This window comes from Miscanthus floridulus, chromosome 5 (assembly GCF_019320115.1).
Source record: "Miscanthus floridulus cultivar M001 chromosome 5, ASM1932011v1, whole genome shotgun sequence".
Classification (NCBI taxonomy): Eukaryota; Viridiplantae; Streptophyta; class Magnoliopsida; order Poales; family Poaceae; genus Miscanthus; species Miscanthus floridulus.
The window spans coordinates 12,613,226-12,623,934 of NC_089584.1; the positions used below are offsets into that span (position 1 = coordinate 12,613,226).

At 46.0% G+C, this 10,709-nt stretch overlaps 1 protein-coding gene across 1 annotated transcript; it reads left to right on the top strand.

The window, feature by feature from the left end:
• The first annotated feature begins 5,275 nt into the window (after positions 1-5,275).
• Positions 5,276-10,019, top strand: LOC136449525 (protein NETWORKED 4B-like). The gene is made up of 3 exons (XM_066449565.1): positions 5,276-5,406; positions 7,822-7,953; positions 8,108-10,019. Exons 2-3 carry the CDS (start codon positions 7,851-7,853, stop codon positions 9,784-9,786), a joined length of 1,782 nt encoding a protein of 593 aa, XP_066305662.1. The 5' UTR covers positions 5,276-5,406; positions 7,822-7,850; the 3' UTR covers positions 9,787-10,019.
• The last annotated feature ends 690 nt before the right edge of the window (positions 10,020-10,709 follow it).

Below are 10,709 nucleotides of genomic sequence, written 5' to 3' on the forward strand. Positions count from 1 at the left end.
CACGTCCTTGGCGATGGAGTTGTACAGCCAACTCAAGATGTACTGATCAACCACACGCTAGTCGGGATCATGGCGCTGGTCGGCGGTTGGCAGAGATGAGACGTGGGAGGTGAGGCCGAACTTGCCGAGGAAGGCGTCGAAGAAGCACCGCCATTCGTCGTAGTTCGGCATGGCGAGCTTGAGAACAACGGGAATGTGAGATTTGATGTTGACGGTTTGAAGGACTGCGGTGGGAGGCGTGGTGGCAGGGGGATCGTCACCGACAGAGGAGGTGAAGGAGACTTCGGAGGTGTCGTCGGAGTCGGAAGAGCCGAGACCGAAGAGGGGATTGTCGTCCATGGTTGGCATGGCGACAATCACGGAAGAAGATGACAATGCAGCGAGAGCTCAACCCGAGCTTGCTGATACCATGTAGAAAAGTCAATGAGAGCCAACAACGTTTTCATTGACCTGTGATGTGTTTATATAAGTTACAACATATGTTGCTCAATTGGCAACTGCATCTGAGTGCTAGTGTACAACGTGGGCGCGAGGGCGCGCGTCGTGCTCTCGTGGTCACCACGCACCGGCTCTGGTCAGCGACGGTAGTTGGCGTTCGTGGTCTTGGCGCTGTCCCTCGACATTGACCGCTGATTGCACAGTTCTCCGGTAATGGTATCTTAGTTTCTGTGGTAGCAACTGGCAAGTCCATGAGTTTAAGTTCATCGTCAAGGAGTGCCATTTCCGGTGTTGATGTCATGAGAGAAATGTTACGTCACGCGCCGCGGAAGCCCGCATGACGGTATGAGCGTGGTCGTGGAGCGTGGCGTGTCTTGGTGAAGGGTGGAGCAGCAGACGGCGCGAAGCAAGCAAGGAGTTTAGTGGGCAGGTGTAGTGTAGAGTTTTTTTTTTTTTTTTTTTTTTTTTTTTTTTTTTAGAAAAGGTGTAGTGTAGAGATAACGGGCCTAGAAAGAGGCTGCCACATACAGTAACATAGGCCCAAGGCCTTCCAGCCAGTCGCGTGCAAATTACTAATTTCCAGTTTGCTTCTGCCAGTCACGTTTGACACGAGTCGTATCCCATTTCCCATATATGTGGGGACGTGGAGCGTGGGGGCGTCATGTGCCGTGTGTTAGGCCCCAATTGGTCGGGCTCCTGTGGGCTCCAGCTTCTGCACTATAGCCGGGTGTCGGCCGCCCAGCGGCCGACAAGTGCCTATAGGAGCTGGAGTCGCGGAGCCAGAAAAACGAGCTTCTCTGGCTCCAGTTGTATCAGTGAGAGAGAAGGAGAAGAGAGAAAAATAGCTCCGATGGCTCTGATAAACAGTAACCAAGTGTCGACGGGAGCCGGAGCCGTCGAATCCCACAGCCAAACGGAGCCTTAGTTTTGGACATTTGGTGGAGGAGACGAAAAAATGACGTACCGTCGGAACTCGGAACCCGGCACTACTTTTTTTGGCAGCTGCTCTAACTACCCAAACCCATTACGTATGCGTCACTAGACCTGAGGTTAAACACGTGCGCCAATCTGCACCGCGCCGCGCGTGCAGGAGTAGGAGCAGTAGCATGGAAAAAAAAATTCTGTGGATACCCATGTATACCGCCGCTCGATGGAGGACACAGCTTTGGTACTCGTTTGTACGGCAACGACGGACGATCTGGCCGGTGCGTGTGGGATGTGAACAATGGATTGTGTATTTGTGTTTGACCGCGACCTCAATTCTCCAACCACGAGCCGAGCGGAGCAGATGGATACACGGAGTCTGGATGCACAGGTGTCAACCATCGAGCCGCGGTATACGTGGAGTCTAGATGGATACAGTATCCACCGAATTTTTCCCCCTGTGCGGCCGTGTCTTCCTTTCGACGCTTGTGACAATTTCCAACTGGGAGGGCGCAGGCTCGCTTTATCCACGAACGAATGAAAATGAACTGCCGACTTGCAGCAGCTGTACCCTGCCCTCCTAGCCCTACGGAAGCACGGAGCCGCCGAGCCGGTACCGGACGAAAGAAACCGCATATGAACCTAGCCCTTGTTTAGTTCCCCGGATTCCTGAATTTGGCACTATGCAAAAAGAAGATTCCCCGTCACATCAAATTTGTGGTACATGCATGGAGTACTAAATGTTGACGAAATCAAAAACTAATTGCACAGTTTGGTTGTACTTTGCGAGACGAACGTTTTGAGCCTAATTAGTCAACAATTGGACAATTATTACCAAATAAAAACGAAACGCAACAGTGCGCTACAGTACCTGATTTTTTTGGCGGCGCCAACTTCGTGGGCAAACTAAACGCGCCCCTAACGCACGGCCGACGCTTGACGCTTCTCTGTTGCCTTGGGATTTCCAGGCACGGGCACAGGCAGTGCATCGTCCTCGTTCGCATCGCAGCAGCCAGTGACGAGGCCATATCAAATTGAAGGGCCACGGACCGTGTAGATGTAATATTTTATCAGAAATTACACCTGCCCGCTGCTTGCTCATCGTCTCCCGGATGTAATATTTTATCAGAAATTACACCTGCCCGCTGCTTGCTCATCGTCTCCCGCCATGGTGGATCTCGAAATATCACGCCGGCCGTTTATTTTATATATACCCGCCGCATGCGACGCTGCATGCGGGCCCCACCCGCTACCTCTCCCGCGCCCGCGCCAGTAGTACGACGCCCGGAGGCCCCACTCCTCGGCCCCACCAGAACTCCGAGCGTTTCCGAAACTACCGCTGGTGTTCCCTAGCCGAGAGTAGCCGTGGTATGTATCCACAGTGGGAGTATAGCCCAGTGGCCCGAGTACGTACGTAGTCGTTAACGTTGTCGCGCGTCAGTAATAAATCTTTTCTTTGGCTGTTGCGCTATACGTTTTGTGGTGTATCTATACGGGTATATAATATATATACGCGGCCAACCTGTCGCCCATCACAACGTGCTTCGTGTGCACTTACCGACGCTGTTACTTTACCAACACTAGTATCACTGTAGGACAGTGACGTACCTCGACCAGTCGACCTCGAGAAGTCGAGAGACATACAAACGCTGGTATCTTCTTCAGTTCCGTTTTCCCTTGCTCACTAAATTGATGACGTCAGTTGGTTTCATGGAGTAAAAAAAAGTTAACCGTAATAGCTTTATGCCAACACTTCGTACGAAGACTGCGTGCACGTCGTTATCCAAGATATCAGTAATAAACGCCCCCCGCGACGCTACATATGTTTGTGTTCAAAATGGCAAGCAAATAGAAATGACTTCGAGCCAAGTATTGTTCCCTAAAATTACAAGCCAAGTGCGTGGCATCCAACGAATAAGTAATATTTCATATTCTCTTCCGCCGTGTTATGACACAAAACAGCATGAGATCAAACAAATTAGTTGGCTTTACAAGTCCTCCGCAAGTCGCAACAAAAAAGAAAAGATAAATAAAACAATATCGGAGAACGTCGTATAAAAGTGAGGTTGCACAATATTGGAGTATTAATTTTGCAAGCTTTGAAAAACCACCCCTAGGTCCAACCATGCATTCACATTTGGATCTCCAAGCACCAGATTGAGATGAGTTGTTTGGTTACGCGTGCATGGTCAATGACTCAATATATATATACGTGGACAGCAGGTCACCAACATCATAGTCGCGGTAAACATATATTAAAAAAACACACACTCAAAACGAGCTGCATATCATCCAATTACTTCTATTCTCCCCGTTCAGAATTTGTTAGGAGTATTTTGCTTCATTTTTAATATGAAACTACAAAGTATGTGTACTCAAAGCTTGATATGAGCTAACAAAGTTTAGCTCATATCAAGCTTGGGTGTACAAAAAACATTGTGTTTTTTAATATAAACTCAAAACATTGTTGGGTGCTCATATCAAGCTAATATTTGATGTGTTTCTTCAACCTCATATCAGAATCACCACTTCTATGCTCAGTGTGCCTCGTCTCCACTTTACTCGTGTTTTGTCTCTTTCTGAGTGGTGGAGCTCTCAGTATGGTAAGGTGGGGCTATTGCCATACCTTGAGTTTGTCCAATGCCTACTATAGCATGTGTTTTTTCATTTGATAAAGGTGCTATAAACTATACTCCATCGTTCTGTTAAACCGTGTATATTATATCTTAATTCTCACCTGTCCTCCACCACTGCTCTCTACTCTTTCTCAAACATAACCAGGTGAAGTTGCCACCGGGCACGGACAGACCCTACACCACTGCTAAAACCTATCGTCACCCTAAACTACTAGAGCATGCTCAAAGCGAGAAATCTGAGAGGTGTCATACATATGCAGTAAGAGCATGGACCTGTTTGGCATGTTGCCGCAAGACGCCACAACTTTAAGGCTCGCCTAAAGTGCGGCGCTGAAATCAGCCGCCGAAGATTTGGCGAGCTAAGGCGTCGCAAACTACTTACGTGTTGTTGGGAAACTATGGCGGCACTAGAGGTCCGGGAACCAATCAAACATCAGTCAAAAGTGGGGCGTTGGAGGTATGGCGAGATTTGGCGAACTCTGGGAACAAAACACGCCCCATGAATAAAAACAGTGAGCACCAAGTTTCGACTAAGTGTAGTTAGATTTCTCTTTTTTCCCATAGGAATCATTTGAACTCCCCTTTCCTTCAAATTCAAAAGTACTAGCTAAACAGCTTTTATGAAACATCATTTTACCGTTGTTTTTTTTTCCCTCCGAAACAAATGCTAGCGAAGCATACATACAAATATCATTGCGGCCAAAATTCAAACCCCGCGGCCGCGCCGCGTGGGTCCCGCCTCCCAACTCAGGTGTCTTGGACACGGATTAATCATTAATCAATAGCAGCGTAACCTGTAACCACCCTGGTAGAGTATTATGGGGTGTTTGGCTGCCCTTTCTAAATTTTAGTCGTTGTGTCATCGAATGTTTGATATGTGCATGGAGTATTAAATATAAACTAATTGCATAGTTTGTGACTAATTTACGAGATAAATCTTTTAAGTCTAATTAGTCTATAATTTAGCAATATTTTGCTACAGTAAACATGTGCTAATGACGAATTAATTAGACTAAAAAAATTCGCCTCGTAGGATACTAACGGATTATGTAATTTATTTTTTTATTAATATTCGTATACCCATACAACGTCCTTTCGACATACATCCTAAATTTCACCCCCTTATTTACCTGCCACTGCCACGAGGACCGGGGCCTAAACGCGTCCAGCTCATCACCATCCCACCAGCCACTGACCGAGGGCAGCACCGTCATTTCGGCGCTCCGGGCCCGTCGTCCCCGCGGTTTAAAGCGCCCTCCACTCTCCAGCACCACCACTGGGCGGGTGTCATTTCAGGCCTAATCGCTCTGGCCTGCGCTTCGTCTCCGGGCGGCCGGGCGGGGGAAGAAGAAGAAGAAGAAGAAGAAGAAGAAGAAGAAGAAGACCACCTGGATCCATCTCCTCCTCAGTAAGCTCTCCCACCCCTCTCGCGCCGCGCGTCTTCCTCCGGGTGCCGCGGTTTCGTCTCTCTAGAGTCTAGACTAGATATGTGTGCTCTTCTCTGTTCCGTTACTGTTTGAGTTTCTGGAGTCTTGATCAGAATGTTTCGGGTTCCCCCGGAAGATCACCGGAAGTCCGCAACCAGCAGGGAGATGAGTTCCGCGCTGAATGATACTCGTGCCTCGCAAAACCGTAGGGCCTGTCGTGACTTTTCTGAGATTTCGAATTTTTCCCCCACCTCCCATGGGGCCTTGTAGTGGAGCACTGTCGCTTAGTGTTGATGCCACGCTCATGGCGCTCTGGAAACAGGGCATGCTGATTTCAGGCGTTTTGGAGCGCTGGTGTGGTTGGTTTGTCGATTGACTTTTCCTCGGTTTAGATTAACCTCTTAAATCCCCGTCCCTTTCAGCTGGCCATCGGTAACCAGAGTACTCGGCTCATTCATTATACTGAGCTTTCGTAATCCGTTCTATGTGGAAAACTTGCTTCAAGCTACATGTCACCATTACAAATCCTCTGGAGTCTGTAGTATCTCCCTGAAGCTGCAAGACTCATAGCGAGTCGTGGTATGTGCAGCCCATTTTGAACTTGTTTCCTGCGGTGCGATGGGCAGATGGGGACTTCTAGGGGAGATCAGTCTGATGGAGGGCAGATTTTTTTTTTCAAAATTTGTTTGGATGTGCTTCGATATATATTTTTTCCTCTAGAGCACGCGTAGGGTGACCATCCTAGCTGGTGCATGTGCCTATTCACAGCTGTTTTGTCAGGAGACCAGTAAATTGTTTTAGATTTACTCATATCAGATCGGATCCTTTTATAACCATTAACTTTGGGAAATTTAACTGTATGAATGAGTTTTCTTCCAAATTTTGAAGCATTTACTGATACTTTGGGCTTCTTAAATCTATGTGCAAGGTCCTCGCCCTTGTATATTACATAATTTCCTACAGATATTTTTACTTATCCTAAGTGCGTAGCTGTGTTCTTCAATTATTGCCATCTCCACATGCATGACAAATAACCTTCAAGAAATGAATAAACAATGTACAATTTCCAGAGATACAAGATAGGTTTATCACTCCTGGCCTTTCTTCAAACCCGCAGTTGACATCAGAATGTACTAGATTATTCCTACTGTGATGGCCCCTCTGCCCCTCACTCGATGCCTGCATGTGTCCATCTAGGTGTAAGCTGGGGGCCAGCCATGTTACGTGGATCACAAACAATTATTATTATTTTTACTAAATTGACTAGTCTCAGTCCTCACTCAATGATTGGGTTAGATATAGGTTGACAATAACTGAAGAAGCTTGTGGTCCACTGGTACTGCAAGTTTCAGCTGGGCCCTGAAATTCTGATCCCAGGGACAGAACAATTTTTCTGTCAATTTATCTTGGCTGTGCAAGTTTATTCAAGTCCATTCTCCATTGAATTAGGCTCTTACCTAACAAGGGACCGATGGGAGGAGTAGCTGCGACATCTTTTGTGCTGTGGTGTGTGATAGCCAAGTCATAGCCGTACCTGACTGCCTGCTCCATGAATGAGTTTCCCAACTAATATTCGAGCCAAAGAGATTGACGTACTTCATGTTAGACATTAGTCCATCTCAAATCTGTTTAGTTTACCTTGAGAAGGCATAGTAGTTTTATGCAACCACCTTACTTATCATTATCTAAAAACACCTCACTTATATGTCGGTGAGGTAGGCAATCTGTGTCAAACTAGATGTTTATTTGATCATTTTTTTCATGGCAGCTAAATGTGTACAATAAGCACTAAATGGCCCATACTCATTAGTCTAAAGCTGTTACATCATTCATAAAAGAATGTATTTTTGTTCTTTTCGCACATCAATGACTTAAAACGAGGTACAGTTGTATCGTCACAGTGAATTTTTACTTTGTTCCCCAATTCCACCTTGGGTTGCTGATGCTGATCAATTTTCTGGTCCTGAGCTTTCTGGAAAGCCATCGCTGATTGGTTAGCCGATAAAGTCATAAGTGATGAAAGATATGATTGTTCCCATCTCTTTGTTAACCAGTCAATGTTTTGGTCCCTGCATTTTGGAGGTTGATATGCTGAGCCCTTTTCACCCTCCTCTAATATACGCATGCAGTACTGTTCTACATGTAGGCAGTAGAAGATCTGCTTCCTACCCATATGATTGCAAGTTGATCCATCGTTGTTAACCTCATGCCATGCACGGCTTTTGCGCACTCTGTGTTTTTTCTTTATCTGTGAGCGATGTTACTGGTTGCTGTTTTTTGTTTACTGTCACCATTATTCTAACAGTTCTTTAGTGGTGACATTGAAAATTTTTACTGTCAATAATAATACTAAGACTAGCCCACTTGTTCATATGTTCACCGTCAATCATGACCAGGTCAACTACGAGATCTTATTTTGGTGACAATGAAGCGCATGCATAGAATGCAAACGAGAAAGTCCCATTCATGGTGGTGGGACAGCCATATTAGCCCAAAGAACTCCAAATGGCTAGCTGAGAATTTGGAAGGTAACAACTCTGTTTTTTATTGAATGACAGCATGTACTGACACTTCTGTTATTTGACAGGAAGAGCAATCTGCAGTAACTTGTTCAATGTTCATGTATCCTGCAGTATAATAATGGCACAAACTTTCCTGACTTTTTCTTTTCTGAATGAATAGAGATGGATAAGCAAGTTAAAGAGATGCTGAAGCTCATAGAGGATGAAGGTGATTCTTTTGCAAAGAAGGCTGAGATGTATTTCCAAAGAAGGCCTCTGCTTGTAAATCATGTTGAGAACTTCTATCGTATGTACCGTGCTCTTGCTGAGCGTTATGACAACGTGACTGGGGAATTGCGCAAGGGTCTTGCACTGCAGTCTCAAGGCTCTGGTATATCCGAAACTGATTCCGAGACACAATCAATTTCACCATCTCCAGAGCCTAACATGGAACAGAACACAGCAAAACCGAAGCACAAAACAAGAGCAGTTGGCTTCGATGTGTTCCTTGGTTCTGGTGGAAGCTCAGACATTTCCAAGAAGGGGAGTGATGGATCATCATCATCTTCTTCTTCAGATTCTGATTCAGAGGTTGATGAGGCAAGTGAAGAAAATGGCAATGGGATTTCTTATATAATGGATGGACGGATTACTGAGCTAGAAGATGAGCTTCAGGAAGCAAGGCAACAAATTGAGGCACTTGAGGTAAAGAACATGCACTGCCAATGTGAAAAACTTGAAGAGAGTCTCAAACAAGTTAGCAATGAAAAGGAAGACTTGGTAGCTGCAATTCTGGCAAGCAAGAATGATATCGAGGATCTAAAACGAGACATGGCCTCGACTACAAAACATTTTGAAGCCCAATTAGTGCACCGTGACCATGAGATTGAGAAGTGCAAGCAGGAGGTTGAGCAAGTTTCTGAAAAGTATTTCCATGAGAAATCCGCTCTTGAATCTGAAATTGAAAGGCTCCAGGAAGTTGTTAAGAATTTTGAACGGAACCTAACAGAAATTACAGGAGAGAAATTGCAGCTTGAGGCCCAGGTAAAGGAGCTTGAACAAGTTTCTAATAACTTAGACGATTCTTCTGCAGAGATTATAAAGCTACAAGAAATAATCAAGGATCTGCAAGCAAGATTGGAAAATGATTCAAATGAGAAGGGTGTACTTGAGGAACGTGCTATGGAGTTGGAGCAAGTTCGTAGGCAGTTGGAGGATTCAAGGGCTGTGGCTAGGGAGCTACAAGCTACAATTAAGGACCTGAAAGAGGACCTAGAAAAAGCTCTTCAAGAGAAAGCAGAACTTCAGAATCGTATGAAGGATGTGGAACAGGCAACCAGTGACCTAAATTCCTTGGTTGCTTCCCTTGAGGGCAAGTTGACAGCCACAGAGGCACAGCTTGAACAACTTCACGTGGAGAAAGCAGAAGCATCCCTTGAGAGTGAGAAACATTTGTCTCAACTGATTCAAGCCATCGCCCATCTTAAGACGGAGATCGAGCTGCTGTCTTCAGAGAAGGCTGCAGTTGAAAACAAGGTATCCGTTCTGCTGATTGATGTCACTACTCGTGATGAAAAGCTGAAGGAGATGGACAACCACTTGCATCAGCTGCACCTGGAGCATGTCAAGCTGATTGAAGAGGCAGATATTGCACGGAAAGACGTGTCAGGCCTGCGCTCACGCGTGTGTGAGCTCGAGGAAGAGGTTGAGAAGCAGAAGCTTATTATATCTGACAGCGCAGAGGGGAAGCGTGAGGCGATCAGGCAGCTGTGCTTCTCGCTTGATCACTACCGCCATGGGTACCAGCAGCTTCGGCAGCTCCTGCAGGACCACAAGAGGCCCGTGGTGATGGCAACATGAGTGAGTAGCGTGCCCTTCCTCTGGATGTTGAGAGGATGTCGAGACTCTGAAGTTGGCTTCTCAGTGTTATGCTGTGTGACGATGTAATTTTTGAGCTGTCTCCCTCCCCTCTTCCTATATAATTTGAGTAAAGCTTGTGCTCTGTAGTTACTTGAACTATCGAGTTATTCGTAATCTGTGGTGTGTAATGTAATGAGCTATGTGGCCAATGGATAATCATGGTATTCCCTTTATTCGTTCTGTTCATGTTCATTGTTGGTTGCTGTAGTGATCTTTCCAGCTTGGAACGATGAATGCTTCGAGTGCTCGGAGATAGTGATGACTCACGAACTAATATCAACTGTGACTCAAGTCATTGCTTTCTAGCATTTTCAATAAGCCTCGATGAATGCTTCGAGTGCTCGGAGATAGTGATGACTCACGAACTAATTTCAACTGTGACTCAAGTCATTGCTTTTTAGCATTTTCAATAAGCCTCTTCTAACCTGACTGTCAGGACCCTGAGTAAGCAGCAGCATAAGTCTGACGCTCGTTCGACAATAGGGGGAAACACCGCCATACAGACAGAGGGCGTGAAAAAATGGCTAGCTGGGCCGAGCGTTGTGTTAGATGATTTTGTCTTAGGCCCAAGGCCTTGTAATTGCTACTATAAGTACCAGTCGGGAGTTGGAGTCGGCATCAAGCCTTGTAACCGAATTCTATTTCTGAATGAAACCTGTCCTCCGTCTATTTCCCCCCAAATGCTTTCGTTCTGAACTCTGAACCCTCTGTTCTTGCTGATCTTACCCCGAATTCCTCCCAAATCCTTCCAATTCCACTCAGTTATCGTCAACGATCCATCCGGACCCTGACAATTGGTATCCAGAGCCGTTGATTGGGCGGAATTTTTTTCTCCCCAATCATTTCCTCGTCCTGTCGCCAAG